The sequence below is a fragment of the Daldinia childiae genome (assembly GCF_008694065.1).
Source record: "Daldinia childiae strain JS-1345 chromosome Unknown Scaffold5, whole genome shotgun sequence".
Taxonomy (NCBI): domain Eukaryota; kingdom Fungi; phylum Ascomycota; class Sordariomycetes; order Xylariales; family Hypoxylaceae; genus Daldinia; species Daldinia childiae.
The window spans coordinates 1,954,215-1,979,418 of NW_022984646.1; the positions used below are offsets into that span (position 1 = coordinate 1,954,215).

Sequence of the window (25,204 nt, forward strand, 5' to 3'; positions counted from 1 at the left end):
GAAAATATTATACCTCGGCGTATTAAAGGATCAATCTGGAAGAGTGAGATCGACACCGAACGGCAGCGACCGTACCAATTTCAATGTCATCAGACTCCAACCGGGTTCGACGGAATCTTTCGTTGCTCAAATCTTAGTGGATTCGTCCGGTTGTACCGGCCGTGCTTTAAGCTAGGTGGCGATTCTCGATACGATTGATCCGAGCGTACGAGATAATGGGAATCTAACCTATCTAACCTTATAAATAAATCATCTCACTCCGAGCTTCAATTGATACCTAATATAAAATCTGTCAATTTCTTTCAGCCTCCCACCTATCAGCGTACTCCTCCTATTGGCTGTGTTGGGTTATTAAGGCTTATGGTCGATTGATATTAGTCAACTCCATTTCGTCATTAAAAAAAGGAGGCTAGATATTGTGGTTCAATCCCATTGCCTTCTTTCAAATATGTCCACTGAAGAGCTACATGCGACTTCACAGAGCCGGGATCATCTTGCAACGGATACAGATATCCATAGCGTACATTCAAGGCGCGAGACACAGCATCCAGTTGCCTTAGCCGAGGCACTAAAAGCTGTACATCGCATCCCAGATACCCCATCAGATAGTAACAGCGATTCGGGCATTGAAGCTACGGACACACATCCACAATCAGTGTTATTACGACGCAAACCAGAATCTGATTCCTATGATAATTCAGCCTCGGAAACTCCTGAAATCTTACACTTAGAGAGCCCAGGACTAAAGGACAAGTCGAGTTCTGAACAGCTTCTTCATGGCTTACCTAAATATACTTCTACAAGCAAGGGGAAGAAAGCCTACGTGGTAGCCAGCGACGATGCGGAACTTCGTGAGATATTAAGACGGGGTTTAGAAAGAGCAAGTCGACACATTTCCAGTACTAATACACTTTGCTTATGAACAGCACTAACATTGGATAGTTACAGGAGAAAGAAAAGGAATTGCCGGGACGACGCGAAAAGCTACGAGATATGGTCTTCACGAGGCAATTCTCGGCCTTCGACAGGCAAAATCAGGATGCAGCAAACAGCCCGTTTCATGGCTTTTATGTTCTCTTCTGGATTTCAGTATTTTTCTTGATAGTGAAGATGGCTGCTGATAACTGGAGGAAGACCGGGAACCCCCTCGGTACCAATGAGATTATGAAGGCCATGTTTAAAAGAGATGGTGAGTTAGCTTTGATCCTTGATACTTCGGAATATAAAACGATTGAATACCTAACTAACCAATATAGTTATCGTACTTTTATTCTCCGACGGCATCATGTGTGCTCTGACGGGAGTGAGCTGGGTAATCCAACGCCTAGTCTTCCTCGACTATATTGATTGGAAAAGGTCTGGTTGGATATTGCAAAACGTAAGTTCTTGTTGCGGCTTTTACAAATGAACTTCCTCTAACCCATAGTCCTCTAGATCTGGCAAACCCTGTTTATCGCGAGTGCGGTTGGCCTGACTCTTGTGAGAGATTGGCCTTGGACACGTAAGTAAGCTTCCTACTCAGGATGGAGCGCATATACTAATTATTTTTATTACTAAAGATACCGTATTCTTTGTTCTTCATGGTCTTGTCATGTTGATGAAACAACATTCATATGCGTTCTATAATGGTCACCTTTCATCCCTTTACAAGAAACGACAGGTTGGTGCTTATAATCTAATATTCGTCTAAGTGATCCAGCAAGAATGACCAAGCTACTAACTCCTCGATTTATTTAGAGTCTACTCCTTAAATTGAAACAGCTGGAGAATATATCACCCGTGACATCGCCTTCGCAAACGAGGCCAAGAGTTTCAGCTCTCTCTACATCGCATCTCGCTCATCCACCATCGGCGGATGAGTACCGTGAGAGGCGGGTTTCGTTATCAAAGACTGGATCTACTGACCAGAATAATATGGAGAGCATCTCCTGCGCTATTGAAGCGGCAGAGCCGCTCGACATAGAGCAGATTCATGTGTTCGAAAGACTCATTAAGTGGGAAGTTGACGCTCTCGCAGACGAACTCAGGGGCAAAGCGAAGCATCCTACACATTATTATCCAAATAACCTTACCTTCTTAAACCACTACGAATATATCGTATTACCCACTGTCGTTTACGAATTGCAGTACCCCAGGTCCGAGAGGATCAACTGGTATTACGTGGCTGAAAAAACTTGTGCTCTTTTCGGTGTCATATTCGTCATGATCATGATTTCTCAAGCGTTTATTTATCCTGTTGTAATGAGAACGATCCATATGAAGGAAATTGGCTTGACAACTACGCAAAGATTCCGCGAATTTCCATGGATACTGAGCGACCTTGCCTTTCCCTTCATGATGGAGTATATGGTAAGTCCTATGGCTATGGTTGACTTTATATTACCTTGTTGTGCTTCCGCTGACTCTTTGCTATTAGTTAGCTTGGTATCTCATCTGGGAGACGGTTCTTAACATCCTTGCAGAACTCACGTTTTTTGCGGACCGAAGCTTCTACGATACATGGTGGAACAGTGGTATGTTGCCATTTATTCTTCATTCGGTTATAATTAGTATATATCTGTAATACTAACATGGAAATAGTCTCATGGGATCAGTATGCTCGCGACTGGAACCGACCGGTCCACAACTTTCTCTTGCGACACGTGTATCACAGCTCGATATCATCTATGCGTGTAAATAAACACACTGCGACGCTCATTACCTTCTTCCTCTCGGCTTGCGTTCACGAGCTCGTCATGTGGTGTATCTTCAAGAAACTACGCGGGTACCTGCTCATCCTCCAGATGTCCCAGCTCCCGCTTGTGCGGCTCAGCCGGACAAAGTGGCTTCGCGGCCAGCCAACAGTTGGAAATATCATATTCTGGGTTGGTATTTTTACAGGACCGAGTTTGCTATGTAGTTTGTATCTGATTCTTTGAATGAATGATTGGGTGCTTGGCGCTTTGGGGGATATGGGTAGAGGAGAGAGGCAAACAAGCGAATGGGAGGGTGAGCTGTTCTGAAGAGGAATTTTAGGGCTTTTGGAGTTTAGAGCGTTACATACCAAAGACAGCGTGTTGGATCGAGGTCACGATTATGGTAAAGTAGGTGATAAATAGTGTGTAAAACATTGGTTATCTTGTAAATTACTAGAGTTCTATTGTAACTGATATTTCAATATTTGCCTTGTACTGCTTGTATTATTCAATGATTAACTAGTAGATCATTCACTAGTCCCAACTTGCAAATGACATTTATGGTGGACCAACCGGAAGCTCTCCAAAAAGTAGCTAACCTAGTCACTTGGGTTTAATGATGGGAGGTATTGCAGGGCGAACACTAAGTTTGACCTATAGGAGAGATATCGAGAGACCCCAGCTTTCATGTCTGCATGCATACGACCATTTGTGGTCTTATATTCTATAGTCCCATGCAGCTCTTATGCAACACACGGCAAGTTTTGCAATTTTGGTGGTAAGAATACGCCACAGATCATTCCTGACCAGATGGTAAGCAATGTGTTCATTGTGTTACAAGTTTGTTGGAAGAACAGCGTGGTCAACGTGGGCTACGTAAGAGTAAACCGAATCTACGTATGATGAGCAACACCATGCAATGTAGATGCAGTGGTAGACGCAGTAGTGTTCCTCAATCTGGGTGCTTGCTTTAAACCGGCTTGGTGGTTTGGATAATTCGTAGCCAATCGAACCTGTAAATATACCTAATGTTTCGCAGCAAATAGAAACAAAAGTTGGGATTAGAAGATGAGATGCATGTAAATACCCATCTGGAGGTAACTGCGAGTTGGGTGGTGTTCTTTCAATGTGATACGAACTTAAACAGTAAGAACGTTCACGGAAGTACTTACCGTACAATTTCATTGACAGGTAGCAAATTACGTCATTGTATCACTAGGTATGTACACTAGGGTAGGTATGTACAGTATGCATTTCTCCATTTTCTCCACACTGTGGTCAAAGCATACCTAACAAGCTGTTCTTCCGAGAATGATCCGTCTCCTTTGAAAAACAAATTTTATTTGTCGGCCAACCACTAACAACCTCAACTATCTGACGAACTCCATTCATCACAGGGTTGCTGGGGAGCTACTTCAACACCCCCCAACACGCGATATTTCTTCAAATCAAATTTCTACCTTCTACCATCAAGGTTGATTTTTTATCTCTACACATCTAATCCTCTCCAGAGCTTCTCTCAGTTTTCTTTCTCGTTAATTATTTACTCTTCATCAAGCCTTTATAATGTCTCGAGGAGGTACTACTCTCTACGTGACTGGCTTTAGCCATGGCACGCGTGCTCGCGACCTCGCCTACGAATTCGAACGGTATGTCCCATTATCCTCGTCGGTGAATCGATCGACCGTCCTACGGATGCGGTGTCCGATGTCACCTGCCTTCTCCTCGTCCTCACCCCGACCTCGCTTCGTCGTTCTCGGCTTCGTTCGAGTCCTCGATTCGTCTTCTTAACCTACGCTTCTACCCTCCGTGTCCATCTCAGCCTCCCATCTCCCTCGATCGAGCGGTCGTATAGCATCATCTTGAGATGCATCGTTCCACGTCTCTTGACCATCGCGATGGGATTTCGAAGCTTCATGCAATCGATGCAAATCATTAATCATTTTGGGAAAGTCTTCACTTTGTTGCGGGGATTGCTGACATCAAATCTATCTAGCTATGGCCGTCTTGTCCGTTGTGACATTCCAGCCCCTAGATCTGCTAGCAGCAGATTGTAAGTTGAGCTCCTAATTGGTAATTGTCGCATGACCTAATCCGGAATAACAGGTTCGCCTTTGTGGAGTATGAGGATCGTCGTGACGCTGATGATGCGTATCACGAGATGCATAATAAGCGTATCGGCCGTGATGATCTTCTAAAGATTGAGGTAAGCTATCCTTACGGCTATGGCCCAATTCCTTTAGACGCGGTCAGCTAACGAGTATATAGTGGGCCCGCACTCCTCCGTCCGCATCTTGGCGTTTCGACAGTGGTCGTGACCGCGACAGCAGACGTGACCGTGGAGGCCGATCTCCTCGTCGCGGCCGTTCGCCTTCCCCTCGCCGCAGCACACGCGACTATTCTCCCAGGAAGGACGACCGCCGTGACCGAGACCGTGATCGCGACTATGATCGTGAACGCCGTGATACCCGCGACCGTTCTCGTTCCCCGGATCCTCGGTACAAATCCCCGTCTAGCTCACCTAAGGTCCCTGCGAAGTCGGAGCTTACACCCTTACCTAGTGACCGCGATCGTGATGACCGAGACGACCGCGACCGCCGTGATAACGGCACAAACGGTGATGATCGTAAAGGTATTTCATGACCGCACCTGTAAGAAACTTATAGCTAACATTGAATCTAGCTGTCGACAGTCCTCCTCCTCAACACGACGACTTGGACGTTGCGGAGTGATAAGTATACCTGGTCATCTTACCTCTTCAGCAGTGGGTTGCATCTGCAACGTGTGAAATAAAAACTCTCCTTTGTTGCACGGGTGTTTGGCTTTGCGTTTTTACACTGGCTTTCGCTCATATTCTAGTTCCGATTCAATCGACTGGCCCATGATCCTGTGTACAACTGGCGGAGAGGCTGAATTCCGAGATGATGCATTTGATACTACCGAGAAGATTTAGGTTCCCTCGAGAGGAGCGATAATCGTATGGTCAAGGCAGTTGTTAGGTAGCAAAGGATGCGCCTAGAGGGACGTGTTCCTAATCAATTAGTTTAGAGCAAATTCACTTATTTCCTGTGCATCATTAGTGAAAAATGAGTTTCGTTAATTTTTACAGATTTGTGTTGTTAATGGTAATCTACGTATGTTGGAAGGTCATCAGACTTTGTTCCAGCAGTTTTGCAGGTCAATTGGCCGTGTTTGATGCTAGAAGAATTAGATACTTTGAGAGAACATGCTTCTATCACGACAAATGATTATAATAAAAAATGATTGCTTTTAATTTTGTCCACCTAATGTATACGGGATAGCTGTGGTAGAGTTGAGTTTCATCAATCAGAAAGAAGCTTTCAATATTCGTACCTGTGATATTTACCTAATGCACGCTATTTAAGGAGTTCATTAATTTGAACGTTGCTTCGTGTTATAGGTAGATGTCGGGGAACAATAGCCAACCAAGTGATGAGTATTTAGATGAAGATCCTATGGATTTTAGTTCTTCGACATGGAATGGCTACGGGCTGCATCTTGGTTATGCCGAGTCACGTCATATATGATACAGTGTAGTATCCCGCGCAGAAAATCTCCAAAGCTGGCATGGACTTGATTGATACGTAGGTATGTATTGGATTGTCTTCGGCTTTATCTAGGCTTTGTGGGGAAGCCCTCTCGAGGTACAAACAAAGGAAGGGAACGGGAAGAAAGGGGGCTCACTTTAGTATGTCTGTAATATACAGAACTAATGCACGAAGCATCCAAGTTAATGCCAGTACCCTTTTTGAAAAAAAAAAAAAAAAAAAAAAAATCAATTTGTATTCTGTACCTACTGCTCCTTTCTGAATACTCCTCTTTTTCTTTACCGCTCCTCTATAATAAATACCTATTAGGTACATCTTAGCACGTATGTAGATCAGACAGCCTTATTATGCTCTAAGTCTTGAGAATATTTTTACGTACCTAGCACATTTTTACTCAAGTGAGATACCTACTATTTTTAAACATGTACCTAGATTCGAATAAATGATAAATATCGAAATATCTATAGGTAACAAATGACAACTTATAGGTCACTTAACTCATAGGTCACTTGAAGCTTAGTAGTTAGGTAATCTCAGGTGAGCCCGGCGGGTGACCGGCTCCCCCCCTAAAACTAATTTTCTCAAAGCTCCGACTAGCCGATTTTATTACTTTTGAACCTATCGAACCTATTATAAGGTCCCATCTTACCTTAAAACTTATGCATCTACGTACTCTACCTACCTACCTAGGTAGTAGCTACGTTCTACCATTCATCCCTCATAGCTAAATTTTCTAGCTCTATTCTTATTTTTCACTTCTCCTCTCTTTTGGTCCTCTTTTAAACCTCACTCTTCAAGTAACACGTTGCATACTCATATTTAGCCCACTCCCCTTTATAAAGTAATATCAAACTTGAGCATATATCTAGGAGGCAAACGATCATGAGTACTCTATGTACTTTGGTCAATTCGATGATCTGACCCGACGATACGTACAGCGATATCCTTGCGCAAAGCGAAGGGTACTTCGAAATTCCGCGCAGTTACCAACGTTACCTATGCCCGCGATAGCCCGTCCTACAAGCTCGACTATGTCGCCCGAATCGTCAAGAGCCTTTCGATAAAACTTGCATTGTTGTTGGTGTAGTCGTGTTCAAAGACTACCTAGGTATCTTTAGTTCCCGGTATACATGCCCAAGCATCAGCTGCGCGCAAACTTTTCGGCCTCCTACCTCAGCCCCGTGCGAACCCTCCGCCGCCTGTCTCTCGTTATTACGTCGCTCGACTTCTCCCGCGTTCGTTTGGTCGAAGTTCCAACATGGTCGCTGTACGTCTATCTTACTTTTACAACGACCCACCTTTGCGCTGGGATGAGTCTCATCCGGTAGCTGACTCAAATCCTCTAGAGCTCGGAAGATATCAAGGCCAATGATGCCAGAGAGAACAGAAACTCCCAATTTAAGGACTTCTTCTCTCAACCGGTGACCGCTGCTTTCTGCGCCGGTGGTGTTGCTGGTGCCGTATCGCGAACCGTCGTATCTCCTCTCGAGCGCCTGAAGATCCTCTTTCAGGTGCAAAGCGCCGGCCACAATGAATACAAGCTATCGGTAGGCAAGGCGCTTGCTAAGATGTGGAAGGAAGAGGGCTGGAGAGGTTTTATGGCTGGTAACGGAACCAATTGCGTTCGCATCGTCCCTTATTCCGCAGTGCAATTCGGCAGCTATAACCTTTACAAAAGGGTACGTTAGCTACCAGAGCAAATTGGTTTATTACAACCCAGTCGAGGCTTCATACATCAAAACAATTGTAGGATAGTCTGGCTAACACTTGCTATAGCACTTCTTCGAGAAGTACCCAAACGCTCCTTTAGCTCCTCTCGAGAGGCTTGTGTGTGGCGGCATAGCGGGCATCACCTCAGTTTTCTTTACATATCCGCTCGATATCGTACGGACTCGATTATCAATCCAATCGGCGTCGTTTGCCGCGCTCAGCAATACCCCAAAAGACAAGCTCCCGGGTATGTGGTCTACAATGGCTGTGATGTATAAGCAAGAAGGCGGCGTGGCTGCTTTATACCGCGGTATAATACCTACAGTCGCAGGAGTAGCGCCATATGTAAGTTTTAATATGCGTCTTACAGGTGTGATCTGTTCAATATGGCACGATAAGACTAATGGTTTCTTAGGTAGGGCTGAATTTCATGACATATGAATTCGTCCGCAAGTATCTAACACCCGAGGGTGATGAAAACCCCAGCGCAGCACGGAAGCTGCTGGCCGGCGCCGTATCAGGCGCCGTTGCTCAAACATGCACTTATCCATTGTGAGTATGTCTTCCATCTTTCGAGTTCTGGTTGTCTAACATGTGCATAGTGATGTCTTGCGGCGAAGATTTCAAATCAACACCATGTCTGGAATGGGCTACAAATACAAGTCGATAGGAGACGCTGTTAGGGTAATAATATCCCAGGAAGGACCAAAGGGCCTATATAAGGGTCTCATTCCAAACTTACTCAAGGTCGCCCCTAGTATGGCCGCCAACTGGCTTAGCTTTGAAGTCACTCGAGACTTTTTGGTCGGCTTAAAGCCAGAACCAGCGGATCTATAACCGAGAAGACGCATGGCAGTAGCCGATTCCTTTCACCCGTACTGGATTATATCCAGGTTGTACTTGACTACTTCCAGATGTGCACCATTTATGCGTGCGGGATTTCTAGTGGGATGCCATTGATGCACCACGGTAAAGAAGAGCTGCAGCATGCAGGTCAGTGGACCGGACGCGTTAAACAGGGAAAGGTAGATAAACAGATATAGAGAGCACAAAGACCCCGTTTAGTTAGTAGAGAAGGCTATGAACTCTGACAGGATAGACCCCGAGCAGCCTCATGTTGTATATGTATTAAAAAAATAATTACCTATAGGAGGAAAGCGAGATGAGCCTCTTTTGAAGACATAGCTTTAGGGTGATAGTTTCATAGAAGAAATAAAATTCTGGAATTAATTAGAAACTGGTCTTGTGTTATGATCTCACTGTCGTGGAATACCTACATGTAGGTATGAAGAATACAATAGTTACCTCTTGAGGTATCTTAGGTAAGGATCTCAGTGCATCTGAGCTGATAAGATTTGTATTTCTTATCAAGAACCTTCATAAAATAAATATTTCATGATAACACTGTTTAACTACATAATGCTGGCTATTAGCTAGGTACGTACCTCTTTGGCTCGTATCCATACTCCCCTACCAACCCTAACTGCCGCTCGTTACCGCCCACCCACACAATCCACTCCATCTTTGCGATTTCGAACTTTTCTGCGGCCCACCTGAAATTATTTCCCTTCTTCAGTCACTACTAACCCACAGCACCACAGCTTTTTTCTTCCCCATCGACTCTCTTTTCAATTACAAAAGAGTCACCGTCAAGATGGGTACGTTAAATATTTATTTGGAGATCTCTATGCGAGTGGGAGTGTGAGAGATTGGTTACAGCATTGTGCCCTTCTCTCATACTTTCTGCGAACAAACGGGAAATCATCCTCTGGGATGCACCCAATAGAGCATATTTGAACCCAAAAGCTGACGATGGCTTTTTTTTCTCTAAATAGGTATTGATCTCGACCGCCACCACGTGCGCAGCACCCACCGAAAGGCGCCCAAGAGCGACAATGTCTACCTTAAGCTCTTGGTGAAGCTGTACCGCTTCCTAGCCCGTAAGTTATCTCTTCCAATTCTTAATAACTTTTGCAATGAACTACCAATGCATCTTAATTTCTGCAATTACGAGACTGACATTATTCGATCATATAGGCCGAACGGACTCGGACTTCAACAAGGTCGTCCTTCGCCGCCTTTTCATGTCCCGCATCAACCGACCCCCCGTCTCCCTTTCTCGCGTCAAGAGCCAGATCCCTAAGGAAGATGAGGGCAAGATCGTCGTTGTTGTTGGCACCGTCACCGACGACAACCGTCTCCTCACGGTCCCCAAGGTTTCCATCGCCGCTCTGCGATTTACCGCCACTGCCCGTGCCCGCATTCTTGCCGCCGGTGGTGAGGCATTGACCCTCGACCAGCTGGCTCTCCGTGCCCCTACCGGCAGCAACACCCTGCTGCTCCGCGGCCCCAAGAACGCCCGTGAGGCAGTTAAGCATTTCGGCTTCGGCCCCCACAAGCACAAGGTAGGTGGCCTAGATTTAATCATAATCATTTTTAGCATGCTCACAAATTTTACAGAAGCCGTACCTCGAGTCCAAGGGCCGCAAGTTCGAGAAGGCCCGTGGTCGCAGACGGTCAAGGGGTTTCAAGGTCTAAGAAAAAATTGGTGTGGGTTAGGTCTTGTGTTGCGTCTCTTCCGATATACCATGAATACAGTTCTCAACTGGAAGAGGGTTACGCTACTTCAAGAGTGGTTTATGCATGGCTCGGCGTGATACGGGATTTCAGAATCAATTCATACAGAATTGAGATGCTTTGCCACTTTTCTGATAACAATCGTACGCTTTTTCTAACCAATTATTGTGACTGACGAATCCATGATATTTTAATGAGACTAAAACATTGCTACTGCGGAGAATATTATTAAATATCGAGTAACTGCGTAGATTCCAGAGCATTATATTCTCATTATGTTCACAGAATGCTTAAAAAAACAATCATGGGGAATTGTGAAAGACAGGCATCACCTGACCGCGTGTTCGAGGCGTGATGCTAATAATTCGATATCTTCATACTGTGTTTCGTCATAGTCAATTCCAACCTACTTCTTACTATACACATTAAAAGTTAATATCAATCTAATACTTCATCATCTTTATTTATCTTAATTAAAGTGTCGGCTAATATTAGTTCCTTGATCTTCCTTTTGAAGCGCTTCAGGTGTATGAAATGTGTGGGCGCTATTCACTGGTATTGGTATGGCAATAACCTCATTTTATACTTGTTTTAATACTAGACACTAATTGCAACCAACAACGTAGAGGCCAGCACAGATTCGCGAGCTATTTCAACATGATGGTATGCCCGTGGATGATGCGCCAGATGATGAAGATGATGCAGCGCCAAGGCAAAGTTACAATTTTGCCCCCGGCTACCATGGCGTCGTTTACCGCGCCGATGTACCAGATTGGGGTGCCGGTTCTCGAAGGCAGCATGCCAATGCCTCTGATGAGGCCGTAAGAGAGCAGCATACCGAAGTTGGGGATAATGACATTGTTTCAAGCCCCAAGACTATTAGCTATAAGTTACAAAGCATGAAATGGGGATTGATCCCTTTCTGGACCAAGCGCAATCCGGATTATGGTTCCATGATGAAGACAATCAACTGCCGAGACGATTCTCTCGCACAAAGCGGTGGTATGTGGAGCACAATGAAAGCTCGAAAGCGATGTATAGTTGTTGCGGAAGGCTTCTACGAATGGCTGAAGAAGGATGGTAGTAAAGACAAGATTCCGCATTTTGTTAAGCGGAAGGACGGTAAGCTAATGTGTTTCGCTGGGTTATGGGATGTGGTGCAATACGAAAGTGAGTGTTCAAGTTTGTAATAATAGAATAAATGGCGCTAACTGGTATTTAGATAACGAGCAGAAGCTTTACACCTATACAATCATCACTACAGATTCAAACAAGCAACTCAACTTCCTTCATGACCGCATGCCGGTTATTCTAGATAATGGGTCTCAAGATATCCGAACCTGGTTAGATCCTAAGCGGTCCGAGTGGTCGAAAGAGCTGCAGGCTCTGTTGAAACCTTTCGAAGGAGAGTTAGAAGTCTATCCCGTTAGCAAGGACGTGGGTAAAGTTAGTAACAACTCACCTAACTTTGTCATACCTATCGACAGCAAGGAGAATAAGTCTAATATCGCGAACTTCTTCGCCAAGGGTGCCGCAAAGAAGAATGCAGCGAAACAGCAGCCACAGGTCACAGTTAAGAAGGAAGAGGGGTTCGTCACCGAAAACTCAACTAAAATAAAAGAGGAAAACCGGCCTACGACTGGCTTCAAAAGAGAAGCTGAAGATGAATCAGCTGGCAGGGAGCCTCCGAAGAAAGTGGCTATGACTATGTCGTCCTAACACCAAATAAGACACCATCGCCACGAAAGGGGGCGAAACAAAAGATTAGCGCCACCAGTAATGGAACCAAGAGCCCGAGTAAGGCGAAACAACCTGGTACGCAAAAGATTACGAAATTCTTTGCGAATAGCTCTTGATAAAGCAGCTTAAGATATTCGAGACTGGCTAGTGGTGGTCTATGTATTAGCGTCATAAACTGGCTTGTGATATACGTCTCAGTGCATCAAACATGCCCTACATTGACGATATACCGGCCGTCAGTGCCTTGGTATGTATCTATATGTGCAAGAATTTCAATTTCAATTACTAGATAAGGGGTACATCAACCGTACGGTGTACAATGATGACAAAACGAGCGTACCTCGCTACGACCTATCCTTAGAGGTACATCGTGCGAAACGACATCCATACTTTCTGCTTCATCTGCGTAAAATCTCTTACGACACCACCACAGCCCCAGAGAGGGTCATATCCAAATACATTTAGCAGGTAAATACGGAGGGGCCGGGTACGGTATATGAGTGGAAGTTGTTGTAGATATTGGCAGTGTCTACATACGAAATAATGTCAGCCACCAAGACATATATTATTTGAAGCATAGGGACAACTTACATCCAGGGTCGGTAGCCTTGAATGCACCGGGGATCTTGACGGTAGGGCTGGGCGAGCCGCTTCCGCCGCCGCTGACCTTGATCTGGCCACAACCGACGTACCATTGCGGGGTGGAGCCGGGGTTGTGGATAGCGAGGGACTGGATTCGGAGGAGATACTCTCCGTTCGCGATACACTTAGGAACCGTGTAAGAGTAGGTGTCTGTTCTAAGATTAGCCGAGTCATCCTGAGCAACAAGCTAAACCTGTTCGTACCCTTCATGGTCCAGCTGGCCTGACCACCATTAAAGACAGGTGCCCAATCGTTGATCTTGAACCAGTCTCCGCTGCCATCGTATTCCGCGGCAGTGCCTGGGGCCTTCGATAAGTATAGGGAGATGGGACCCTGGTGGTAAACAGCCGTGTCAAGCGTGAAGGTGAACGGGTCACCGGCGTTCAACTCGAGAGTGCTAGTGTTACCGCCGGTGGCACCGCCGACGTTGCATCGGAGGTCGGGGAAGACAGGTCTATTGTTATATCTCAGCACAAAGTTACTGCTGAATTTGATGGGAGTTACTAACCGGTAACGGGAGAGTTGTAGTTAGTGTTTCGCCGAACGTACTCGTACGGGACACCCTTGGCAGTTCCCTTCGCCAATGTCTGGTGGAAAATGTAGTGGGCCGACGCGCCCTGAGCAGCCAGAGCGGCGGTGGCGATAAGAGCGACAACGTTCTTCATTATGGTTTAGGAGAGCTGATCCGACTATCTTTTTTTTTTTTCTTTTCTCGAGGCTGAAAGCGTCCGGGGGTGTAAGTAGAGCAGAACAGAGCAGCTGGCGGAGCCTGCTGCGTAGGCGCCCTAGGCCGTCCTTAAAAACGAAAAATCCACACGATCTCCCCCCCTTCGGCAGTTCGCTCGCCCTCCGTCTAGGGCCAACCCCAGATTCTTCGATATGAAGCGGGCCGCGGCTCCAGTGGTCGGCACGGGATAATGGCTAAGCACCTCAGCGAGGCCTGGCCAGGGCGATGGGCCCGTGTCTGGGCTGCAAGCTAGGGGGGCGTCATAGGAGCAAGTCGTTAATAAGATAGATTAAACGACCTGGCGCGAGAGCTTCCATGGTTGGTCGTCGTGGCTTATTCCGGCGCCGAGCAATTTACGCCCTAAATAGGTTGTTTATATGCACGATGTGGTCACGGAAAGCAGTATGGTTCGGCACTGGGACCCCCGGAGAAGCGGATGCGAGATCTGGCTAGCAGGGGTTGTAGTCGATGCTTAATTTTTGGATTGAGTCTTGTGATCTGAACCTACGACTGTGGAAGAAGGGAAAAAGGGGGGAGGGGGTTCTTGATTTTGCCCCTATTTGCTCACACTCTAAGTGGTGACTTACTTGCCTTATATACTTGCCTTATAGGTAATAAGTAAGGGAAGTTGAGATTGGCATTAGGGATTCCATAGGTCAATATTAATCTATCTCTAAGGATAGGACATAATCTGGTTCTATATCTAGATGAGTAGGAACTTCACCTGCGTGATGGTTCATTGATCGTCCTCGGCGTTTAGCATTCCAAATACCAAGACTACACCCCTGGGAGGCTCTATTATACGTCCAGATATCTCCAATCCAATCACTTTCAGAGACAGATATCTTTAAACCGCTCTCACGCTCCTGGCGGGCGGAAGGTATGGATCACATTCTTTTCTGACTCTGCTCTGTGAGCGATATAATACATCCACAGTCAGCTGGGAATTGTCGCAATGCTCAAGGTGTTTGACGAAAGCGTGGGTGGTATCAGTCATCATGACCAAAGGATCGTGAAACTCCGTTCTCGTAATATCGAAGATATGATAACTAATACAGACACCGCAGAAGATGTGGCAAGGTTTTGATGGCACGTATGTATATGAGGAAGGCAGCGTATACTTATATTCCTATGCAGGCCTTAGAAAATATATTGGTATACTTGGCTCCCTATTGCCGAATACCACCAAGATTACACAGATAAGACTAACTAATTGTATTGGGACGTTACTCAAGAAGTGTCTTTACCAATGGTGTTGAGGGTATTCCTAACGCTTCTTTCTAGAAAGTTTCCCAGAATGGAAATTTGTAGAGACGGGGCTCAAACGCCGAGCCTATCTTGTCCAAAGGGAGGACTAGGCCGCTAGGAGCATGCTCGGGATGTCTTGAGCCCATGTGGCCCCCTTTTCTCGGCCTGGTCATCTGTATGTAAACATGCAGCAGCAAGAATGAGCCAGGAATATACCAACAAAGTCAACACATTCTTAGATGAAGTGCAGTCTCGTGACGGTAGCCTCAATCGGCCCTTACAACCGGAGTGAAACTCATGTAGGTTAGTTAGTTCCGGGAGAGTTGGCCGAATCTGGGTGATTTCGGGGCGGAAAAGCGATGGGACATGCTGGGTTCGATGCTTACGAGATTATGAGAAGGATTTTTGGAATCAGAGGCGGAATATAGGCTGAGAAGGGGCAAGTAGTAAACAATAAAATCGCCGATGACAAACCGGGAAAGTATCTCGTCTACGTATATTTATCCAAATCAATATCCAATTAACCTTATACTTGGCTAGGGACGGGTCACTAACCGAACCCCTGTAGACTCGTGGCGCTAAAGACAGAAGAGCCGTGAAGAAGTGAAGAAGTTTGGAACATTATTTGGTGTAGGTACGTACTAACCTAGTACCTGTATTAGAGGTATATAATGTACCTAGGTACTGTACCTACAGCACTTACAAGAACCTTAGATGTCCAAGCTCGAAATTCGGGAGGCGGAGAAGGGAGCGGGGTTTTAAAGGTGAACACTGTGGACTGTGGGGGAATAACCTTAACGGGCTAAGCGGGCCTAATAATCCTCTAATATCCTCTAAAATCAATGGGGCTACGCTGGAATCACGGGCCTAAGCAGCAGAGCAGTTACCTCCAAATGTGGGGGAACCATCAGCCCTTTTCGCATCGAATTACTCCGTAGCGCCGCCAAGACGGGGGGGTTCTACAATGTACATAGCACCTAAATCATCAACTATGTAAAAATCTGCTCAAATTGGGGGAGGGAAGGATAATAACGTTGTAACCGTAAAACTAATAAAACTACCTAATAACCTTCCTTTTTTATCTCCAACTTCACTGGTGCGCCCACTCTAATGCTTGACCCATTCCATGACAATTCCCCGTCATGTTATTGGACCACGGCTACACGTTCCAGATGTTTATTCAGATTGTTCATCTGTCCCTGACAGAAGCTTATCCCGGTCTTGTTTAGCTGCCGTCGATCTCTCATCCCGTTACACATCCGACTTGGCCTACTTGATATTTGTTGAACTTGCTTTATTTCACTTTTCTTGGCCGAGCTAGCTTGGGTACCTTGTTTACTCGAGATTGTGTTTTTCATATCCTTCTCTACCTACCTACCTACGTGTGTACCAAATATACCAAGTAGTACGTATACCAAGTATCCCAATCTCAGGCTCAATGAGTTGTCAAGTCGCGTATCTTCTTTTTCATTTCTTTTTCACTTTACCTCCGTGAATTCAATATCGCCAGGATTATTCCTGGGCGCTTCTGGCTTGCAACCCTAGGCGTTTATCGCCTATTCTAACCAGTCGGCTTGCGTTTCACTCCTCTTCCCGGCTTTGAAATAATATATGAGCCTTCATTATAGGCCGCTGGCATAATCTGTGCTATACCCTTTTCTATACGAACCCTCTCCGGCACCGTCCTCCGTAATCCTGTCGGTGCTTTAGCCAGGTCTTTCGACTTTACCAGCAGTTACAGTATGTTTTGTCTTGCAGATCATGTCCTATCACGTCTTCTTCCCGGAAAACCGGGCGAGCGATTTGTGTCTTGGCTTCACAGATCCCACGACGTGATGCCATTTATTAGTCGCCTCAAATCCTCTTTTCTATAGTTCACTAGCCACGTCTCCCCAGGTCTTGGATGCTTGGCCAGCGACCTCAATATGCCATCCTTCTCACGTATTGCGACTGCTGTTCTAGCAGCCGCTGTCAGTAAGTCCAAGCCATCTACCTCCCTCGACATGTGAGAATATATGCTAAATATTCCCAGCTTTCGGGACTACTCTTGCTCAAGACCTAGTTAAATACACAGACCCAGACACGGGGATCGAGTTTGGCACATGGGCTCAGGGTGACCAGACGTTTGGTCTTGCACTACCCGAGGATGCATTAACCAAGAACGCCGATGAGTACATTGGTATACTGGTATGTAGATATAACTAGGTACCTTGGCAACACTATACTAACCTTTCATTTTCTTTAGCAATGCTCTACGGGTTGGTGTGGTATCTCCCATGGAGAGTCGGGACAGATGACGCAGGCCTTGCTGCTCATTGCTTGGCCGTATAAAGACCAAGTCCTCACATCTTTCCGATTCGCAACTGGGTACAACCTCCCAGGAGTTTATACCGGAAACGCAACCCTGACTCAGATCTCATCGAAGGTGACCGAAACTGGCTTCGAGGTTATTTATCGATGCCAGAACTGCTTCGCTTGGGATCAGGAAGGTTCCAGCGGTCACGTTGAAACCAGTGGTGGACTACTCGTCGTAGGACGAGCCTCGGCAAAGACTGTTCCTACTAACCCCGAGTGCCCTGCCAACATCAAATTTGTGCAACATGAAGCCTTCGGACAGTTTGGTGCTCCCTTGGATGGTATTGCGAATGCGAAGTACCCCGAATGGGCTGCATTGGCAACGAAGGACGTCCCCGGCGAATGCGCTCCTAGTGATCCCGGCAGCCCACCACCGACGGGTCGTGTCTGTGCTAAGGAGATGGCCGGTCAATCGTTCGACTACATCGTGGTCGGTGCTGGAGCCGGCGGTATCCCCATAGCCGACCGATTAAGCGAGAAGGGTTACAGTGTTCTGTTGGTTGAGAAGGGGCCGCCGTCCGCAGGAAGATGGGGCGGAAATATGAAGCCTCTCTGGCTCGAGAAGACGGATCTTACGCGATTCGACGTTCCGGGTCTTTGCAACCAAATTTGGGTTGATTCAGATGGTGTCGCTTGCTTAGATACCGATCAAATGGCTGGATGTGTCCTCGGTGGAGGCACAGCTGTTAACGCTGGCTTATGGTGGAGGGTAAGTTACTTTGGTCGTGGCTTTGAAGCCTATATGCTGACACTCTTTAGGCAAACCCGAAGGATTGGGACGAGAACTTCCCTGCTGGGTGGCATAACTCGGATCTCAAGGCTGCCACAGACCGAGCATTCCAGCGCATTCCTGGAACCACAAGGCCCTCTCAGGATGGTGAACTATATATGCACCAGGGAGTCGACGTTATCTCTAGCGGGTTAGAGAAGGCGGGATGGAAGAATGTGCCCGTCCCTAACGACGCCCCGACTCAGAAGAACCATACTTTTGGTGCTACAACATATATGTTCTCTAACGGTGAGAGAGGTGGCCCCATGGCTACTTACCTGGTTACCGCCGCCAAGCGTGATAACTTCGCGCTTTGGATGAACACTCCTGTTAGGAGAGCTCTTAGGACAGGCGGCCATATTACCGGAGTTGAGCTAGACTGCACTGTAGAAGGAGGCGGGTACGGTACCGTCAACGTTACCGCGAATACTGGGCGCGTTATCGTTTCGGCTGGGACGTTCGGCTCGGCTAAGTTCCTTCTTAGGAGTAAGTGATATGGCATTTATTCATACTTAGAATAACGTGCTAATCTTGTTAGGTGGTATTGGTCCGGCCGATCAACTTGATATCGTTGCTGCTTCAGCTTCAGATGGTAAATCGTTCATTGGAAAAGAGGATTGGATTGATCTGCCAGTCGGTCATAACCTAATGGACCATGTCAACGTAAGTGAGCATCGGAAGGAATGGATGAGCTTCTCTCTAATTCAGTCAAAAACAGACCGATACCTACTTCACCCACCCAGATGTCGTATTCTATGACTTCTACGAGGCATGGGACACACCGATTCCCGCGGACAAGCAGAAGTATCTCGGTAAGCATGATAGTCTATGATATGGCCTTGGACATCTATTTACCTTTTATAGCCAACCGTACCGGTATTCTAGCACAAGCTGCTCCTAACATCGGGCCTGTGGTATGTATACCTAGGTTAATAACTCTATTTTTTAGCAGTGTTTCTAATTGAACCGCTAGTTTTGGGACGAAATCGAAGGCGAGGATGGCGTAGTCCGTCAACTCCAATGGACGGCTCGTGTCGAAGGTTCCGAGCTGACGAACACCACCAGTATGTCTCCACGCAATGGAAACCCGTAAGAAAACGTCACTAATGTTGCACAGACACGATGATTATGAGTCAATATCTCGGAAGAGGTCAGACTTCTCGCGGTCGCATGACAATCAACGCCGGCCTGAGCACGGTTGTCTCAACCCCGCCCTATCTCCGAGACCCGAATGACAAGGCAGCTGTTATCAAGGGTATTGAGAACCTACGAAACGCTCTAAGCACCGTGAAGGATCTCGAATTCCGACTCCCGGCCACAAACCAAACCACAACGTCCTATGTTGACGCCATTGAGGTGACGTCCGCTAAGCGTCGCTCAAACCATTGGATGGGTTAGTATCGCCAAGCTGTTTCCATATTGACATTCCTGCTAATATTTAATAGGTACTGCTAAGTTAGGACCGGACGATGGCCGCGAGGCGAGTGGCACGTCTGTCGTTGATCTTAACACCAAGGTCTACGGTACCGACAACCTCTTCGTCGTTGATGGATCAATCTTCCCCGGTATGGTGACCGGAAACCCTTCAGCTATGATCGTGACCGCGGCAGAATTCGCCGCCGAGAAGATCTCGGCTCTGTCGCCGAAGGGCCCTACAAAAGCGCCCCAGAACACCGGAGGACAGATCATTACCCTGCCATAGACTTAAGTAATCTTAGGATTGACAGCTATATACGCTAGGACAAAATTCTTGTACATATATTTCTACTTCCCGGAATGTCTCCGAGGCAATCCTAAAATTATATATACATACATATACGTGCGAATTCCCTATAGAAAGCCCTTGGCCTTGACGTGTATAAAGTGAACCTGAATTATATAATGTTATTATGAAAACAGGCTCTCGAAGAAGTTAGCGTCAAAGCCCTGGAATGTCCATTCATCCATGTCTGCCGTAAGGCCAGGTAATTGATCTGGAGGCTCAAATTGCATCAAGGAGAAATTAGCATCTTCTCCGAGAGAGGCCAAAAAGCTCGGAGAGGCTTCCGGGAGTTGCTGTAAACTGGGGTCTATTAGGGTGTTATTAAGGTTGTTATTCGCATATATATTTCCGGATATGGTTGAGTCCCGAAGACGATTCCGTTCTATATATCCCTTGTTACTGTAGCCGATTGGTGCTGGTGTGGTATCGGGACCATTCTGCTGGAACTGAGGCCGTTCCTGTTGTATCCGCCTACTGACTGGGTTGATATTAATGGTTCCCAGATACGGGATTTCAAGGCGCACAGGAGCGTCGAGGCTACTAGAGCTATCGGCTATCACATCGACATTCGTTAGGGGTAATAAGCGTGTGATTATGTCGGAGGTCTCGCGCGATAGCTTGTCGTCATCTCGCTCTGCTACCTCCTGCAAGACATCTCGGACCGCGAGGACTAGTTTGCGGTCGGCATTGCGTTGGTAGCTTGTTTCGGGGTCGCGTGATCGCAGCTTCGGATCCAGGTAGCCTAGGAGTAGCGTCATGGAGGCCGTTAACGCGCCGTAGTCTGTGTGTCGACAGGCTCCGGATGCGTCGGTGAGATGGCGGAATACGAGGTAGGCTTCAAGAACCTTGCGCGAGGCATGGAGGCATGTTTTCTTGCTGTAGTCCCAGCGGCGTTCTTTGGGATCGCGGATGCTGTTTAATGAGTTAATGATTACTCTAGTAAGGGATCCAGTCGGTCCAATGAAGCAATAACAACTCCTGGCGTAGAATAGTAAGGGAAAGAAATTCTTATAGTTACGTACAAGTACGGTAGTGAAGTAGAGTGAGCAGGTGGTGGTGATGATTCATCTGCATCATTACATGCATGTGGGCATTTACCAGATCTTTTGATGATGCGGTGGCTGTATCGGGAGGTTGTACCGGCAACCACCAGTCTGCGCTGACTAGTAACAAGGAGTTAGCTATTATTCCTTTAGGGGAGGTAGGGGGCTCATGGATATCTCAAGAATAATAAAAAGGGAAAAGGGGGTTGGGGAGGTGGGAGATCAAGGGTAAAAACTCCATACTGGAATTAGCAGCAGCCTCAAGGCTGCGGTCGATAGCTTGTGTTGTGCGAAAGCTAGCCTCCGTAGCTGCAGCCCCTTTTCCATTATAGCTCGCATTCCGCTTAATGATGGCGCCGCTGATGACGCAGTGCAGTTTGCTAAGCTTATCTGATGGAAGGTCGTCATCTATTCGCCCAGGAATAGCAAAGGAATCGTCTTCGCTGGCGGCGGGAAGGCCGAGGAGTAGAGACAAGTAGCGATCAGAGAAGTTCATGCGATGCCATAACGCACTACCTCGGGAGCGAGTTGCTGGGTTCGATCGCGGGTCGATCGACTTCAGTGGCTTATCATCTGGCCATCTAGCCGCACCCATGAGCTGGGCGACAGCGATGGGCGCCGGAGGGATAGCCAGGATTTACGTAAATTACCCACGTTGGCACTACAAAGATTAGCATTGTTAATAATCAGGGGCTTATTCTCATCCTATAAGATAACAAGACATGTCGGGGAATCTACTGAAAGATTAATAAGTGCTCCCAAGAGGAAGAGGGAGAACTTACAGCTGGACTTGGTAGACGAAGTTTTGGCGCACCAGATAACCCACAGGGAGAGAAAACATGGCATATGTAGTAGGTAACTTACTGATATAATGAAATCAGAGCGAGAATCTCGAGACCTTCAACAGAGCCGACAAGGTCATCATTAGAAGCAACAAGGTCCGAAACTGCGTTGACGTATCTGCCTATCTGAGCCCGGATCGGCTCTCTCGAGATGAGATTTTTCGGAAAGTTGTGGGTAGATATTCTCTGTACGCAGAGGGTAAGCTGCATCAAGCGCTTCGCCAACAAGGCCGGGTGGCTCGACACAGGCGGTACTTCCGAGACGATAGATGGAGGCTCATATAGACCCTGGTAGCCGTTGAAATATGCTACGACGAATGCCGCACCGGGGCCTACCGCTAGTATAGCATCGATGTCGTGCTGGCATGGGAACGTCGCATAGAGGGTCTCCGATATATGGGCATATTTGGCAGGGAGGGTGGATACTAGTTCGACCTGCGTCGATGTTGGGGCCGGCACAAAAGACGTCTGGATGGAAGCGCTGGATCTATTGTCTTCTCGCAGAGCGTCGAAGATACCTATTACGGGGGGATGCTCGGCCGCAGACGGACGAAGCATAACGGGTGACGAATCTGGTTCATCTTCGACCGAGACGGAGGAGGTAAAGGGTTCGCCCGCTTGGCTAGGAGTATAAGAATGAGACGCAGTATGCTCCACGAGTCTCTCTAATAAACCCTCTACCCTACTTAGTCGCTGTGATAGCCCCTTATCTGAAGCTGGGGGCTGCTCGTCCGGAAACTCCTGGCTTAAGCAGGCCGTCCCTCGGACCTCACAACCAGTGCATATAGCAGCTGTAGCCGACGAATATTGGCAACGAGTCTTCCTTCTTCTACCTTTCCGGTGGGAGTATGTTTAGCATCATCTGGTAACTTTGTGTACCCAGGGAGAGAAACTTACATTCCCAACAACTATGCGTTCCCTTCCGAATCTTTCTTCTTTTCGCACTGGATTCGCCCCCACCCGAGCTTCGCGTCGCAGGATGAACCATTTGTATTTGATTTTGAGAGTAGATGAAGGCCTAAGATTAGCCGCTTTTTTTGTAGTATTTTTTTGTTCCTCGTGAATTCGAGTCGTGGATATAGCACTCTACCCAGACACCTAAGGTATCTATGCCCGAGAAGTTCCGTAACAACCCCACAAGGATTGCAATCAAGTAAAGGGAAAAGTTGGTTTACACGCATACACTTAGAGTAGCATACTATAGAGAAAATACTAGTTTAATTCTTGAAAGACATGTATTCTTCCTTTTGCTCGATAGGAAGAGACGTCTACCTGACCCTGAACTTGATGCCAAGAGGATTCGGCCGAATCCGAATCTACGGACAAATTTGTCAGCTAGTCATATAGATGTAATTGATTGCTAAGTTATTTACGACGAGTGGCTCTAGGAGGAGGCGCAGTTCCAAGATAGGAATAGACATGGCACAAATGGGTATAGCACGTGAATTAATTACTCTTTTGAGTAGATAAAATACTTACCTAACGTTATCTTGCCTTTTTCTCACCACTTTGTTAGTATATCTCTCTACTTCTCCTTACACAAGTTTAAGTACATTTACGGAACGCAGCACAGCGCAGCATATTGCGCTGAATAGACAAGACTATGAGAAATCACACCATGGTAGAAAACTAAGTCCGGAGAGGAATGAGGAATGAGGAATGAGGAATGTTACTTGTGAATACGGGAAGCAGCATCTGTACCTTAGTGATGCAAGTTGTCTCTCGACCGCAAGAGACGAGACCAATTTTTGATCTGTCATCTGTCGGATACTTGCTTCTATGACCAGATCTCTCCGAAATCAGGCACTTCGACCTACATACTATCTATTGACCGAAGCCTGATATGATTGTTTGCGTGAAACTATAGCGGCCAAGCGTTGGTGGCACCCGGCTTGACAACCGGCCAAAAGGTCCTCCTGTAAGCTACCGGTTTATGGACCACGAAATCTCCGTTGAGGGTAGTTGCAGAGCAAGGCACGATTCCAAGCCTTTAAACACTCTCTTCCTCGGTATGACTTATAAGAGAGGTCTATTCGATAAGTCTTCACTCGTGACATAACACGTCCCCGCCGCCCGATCCGTCCCAAGTTGCTGCAACTAGGCACGCAACATAGCACATGAAAGCATCTAACCGTCATATCTATCAGCGTATACGAATATACAAAATATTGATGCCGAGGATGATGATTGAAAATAGCAGGTCCAGTTTGGTCAATGGAAACTCAGCATGTGCGACAAAACGAATTCTAGCCCTCCGGCGATGAGCATTGAATGTGCTTTAGCTCGGCGGGATCGAACATCAGATGACGTGGCTGGGGCTTTGGTCGTCTCCCGGGTCACACAGAGTTATAGAATCGGTTGTTGTCAGACGGTCCGTCCAATCGCACATGCTTCGGAGAAATTCCCTTGTGTTAGGTACCAGGACAGCCGCATTTGACGGGTGTTTAGGGGACTCCTTAGTTCGTAGACGAGGCTACCTACCGCAATGATTTTAATATTCTATGTCGATCTCGTGCCGATTTCTTTTTCCTATCTTCTGCTACGAGAATTGGCATTATTGATTCGTAGACGGAGTCTGACACCCTTCACTTGAGACTAGAACATTTGTTTAGCCGGAACTCAAGTTCGATGTCAACACCCGTACTATGTATATTTTGATGGTTGATGGTAAATGACCGAAACCGCCAAGAAAACTTGTTTTCGAGCATACTATGTAAGCTCATTCATTCAACGTTGACTCCCCCGGTCTGCATATGACATGAGGCTGCTCTTTAAATACGGACTTCGGATTTATCTCTGAGCATCTGATTGATGCTTTCTTACGCAAGCAACTAAACGGTAGAGTTTAGTCACAACTGAAAAAAGCTGGTAGCGAAGACGAATTCAAAACGTAGATGCAACAGCAGCCCATGGTCCCATATGAAACTGATAGCATCTCGATTCGGCTGTTCGCTTCGCAAGCAGCGGGTATTTGCAGTAGTGGAGAAGGCTTCAGATCCGCACAAGGGGTTTTGGTTAACCGGATCACGAGGCCAGCATTTGCATTATGTAGTTAATAAATAGAAAAAAAAAGACTTGGGTCTTAGGTGTAAGTGGTGGATGTAAGTTTGATGGATTTACAAAGGGTATTAATAAGATACCAGATAAGACGAAAGCTCACATTTTCTTTTAATACGGCTGTTATCTTATATCACATGCTAGATCCTAGGAGGTTTAGGTACCTAGCTGCTGGACCCTGTTAGAACCGCTGAACTTGCACTGAAACAACCAAAAGGTCTCTCCACTAAGCGTCTCAGTAATTCTTAATATGACACAGTCCTTTAAACTCAATTAAAAACTCAAAAGTCCCCCAAACATGTAGTCTCAAATTCGAGTTTCGATCAATCAAACTACCTGAGTTTAAAGAAATATGATTTTTTTGACAGTCCGATGACGTATATTTTTAATAGTAGTACTTTTAGTTCAGTTAGTTCCCACCGCAACGATCTCAGCGCTTGTCCATGTCGTTCGTATCAGATGAACTAATGGAGCACTAACAACCCCTA

At 46.5% G+C, this 25,204-nt stretch overlaps 8 protein-coding genes across 8 annotated transcripts; 6 read left to right on the forward strand and 2 right to left on the reverse strand.

The window, feature by feature from the left end:
* Positions 1-448: 448 nt before the first annotated feature.
* GL218_05676 (Sterol O-acyltransferase 2) lies at positions 449-2,918 on the forward strand (the record flags this gene model as incomplete). Its single annotated transcript, XM_033582356.1, has 8 exons — positions 449-880; positions 943-1,189; positions 1,257-1,378; positions 1,435-1,501; positions 1,560-1,660; positions 1,738-2,349; positions 2,417-2,513; positions 2,581-2,918. 8 exons carry the CDS (start codon positions 449-451, stop codon positions 2,916-2,918), a joined length of 2,016 nt encoding a protein of 671 aa, XP_033434321.1.
* A 1,323-nt stretch (positions 2,919-4,241) lies between these two features.
* On the forward strand, positions 4,242-5,407 carry GL218_05677 (Pre-mRNA-splicing factor srp1; the record flags this gene model as incomplete). The annotated part of the gene is made up of 5 exons (XM_033582357.1): positions 4,242-4,324; positions 4,672-4,728; positions 4,782-4,881; positions 4,944-5,307; positions 5,358-5,407. 5 exons carry the CDS (start codon positions 4,242-4,244, stop codon positions 5,405-5,407), a joined length of 654 nt encoding a protein of 217 aa, XP_033434322.1.
* A 2,095-nt stretch (positions 5,408-7,502) lies between these two features.
* On the forward strand, positions 7,503-8,791 carry GL218_05678 (uncharacterized protein; the record flags this gene model as incomplete). The annotated part of the gene is made up of 5 exons (XM_033582358.1): positions 7,503-7,511; positions 7,591-7,923; positions 8,021-8,299; positions 8,370-8,506; positions 8,557-8,791. The coding sequence occupies 5 exons, from the start codon at positions 7,503-7,505 to the stop codon at positions 8,789-8,791; spliced, it is 993 nt and encodes a 330-aa protein (XP_033434235.1).
* An 817-nt stretch (positions 8,792-9,608) lies between these two features.
* GL218_05679 (60S ribosomal protein L18-B) lies at positions 9,609-10,492 on the forward strand (the record flags this gene model as incomplete). The annotated part of the gene is made up of 4 exons (XM_033582359.1): positions 9,609-9,612; positions 9,790-9,894; positions 9,992-10,359; positions 10,415-10,492. The coding sequence occupies 4 exons, from the start codon at positions 9,609-9,611 to the stop codon at positions 10,490-10,492; spliced, it is 555 nt and encodes a 184-aa protein (XP_033434236.1).
* Positions 10,493-11,196: 704 nt separating this feature from the next.
* On the forward strand, positions 11,197-12,250 carry GL218_05680 (uncharacterized protein; the record flags this gene model as incomplete). Its single annotated transcript, XM_033582360.1, has 2 exons — positions 11,197-11,701; positions 11,754-12,250. 2 exons carry the CDS (start codon positions 11,197-11,199, stop codon positions 12,248-12,250), a joined length of 1,002 nt encoding a protein of 333 aa, XP_033434407.1.
* Positions 12,251-12,732: 482 nt separating this feature from the next.
* GL218_05681 (putative endo-beta-1,4-glucanase D) lies at positions 12,733-13,578 on the reverse strand (the record flags this gene model as incomplete). The annotated part of the gene is made up of 4 exons (XM_033582361.1): positions 12,733-12,800; positions 12,863-13,063; positions 13,117-13,367; positions 13,463-13,578. 4 exons carry the CDS (start codon positions 13,576-13,578, stop codon positions 12,733-12,735), a joined length of 636 nt encoding a protein of 211 aa, XP_033434406.1.
* Positions 13,579-16,813: 3,235 nt separating this feature from the next.
* On the forward strand, positions 16,814-19,714 carry GL218_05682 (Cellobiose dehydrogenase; the record flags this gene model as incomplete). Its single annotated transcript, XM_033582362.1, has 10 exons — positions 16,814-16,862; positions 16,921-17,075; positions 17,134-17,952; positions 18,003-18,498; positions 18,551-18,675; positions 18,731-18,824; positions 18,877-18,926; positions 18,986-19,076; positions 19,130-19,405; positions 19,458-19,714. 10 exons carry the CDS (start codon positions 16,814-16,816, stop codon positions 19,712-19,714), a joined length of 2,412 nt encoding a protein of 803 aa, XP_033434409.1.
* A 185-nt stretch (positions 19,715-19,899) lies between these two features.
* Positions 19,900-22,647, reverse strand: GL218_05683 (uncharacterized protein; the record flags this gene model as incomplete). Its single annotated transcript, XM_033582363.1, has 6 exons — positions 19,900-20,708; positions 20,797-20,937; positions 21,061-21,415; positions 21,472-21,478; positions 21,682-22,492; positions 22,557-22,647. The coding sequence occupies 6 exons, from the start codon at positions 22,645-22,647 to the stop codon at positions 19,900-19,902; spliced, it is 2,214 nt and encodes a 737-aa protein (XP_033434408.1).
* Between the last annotated feature and the right edge of the window lie 2,557 nt (positions 22,648-25,204).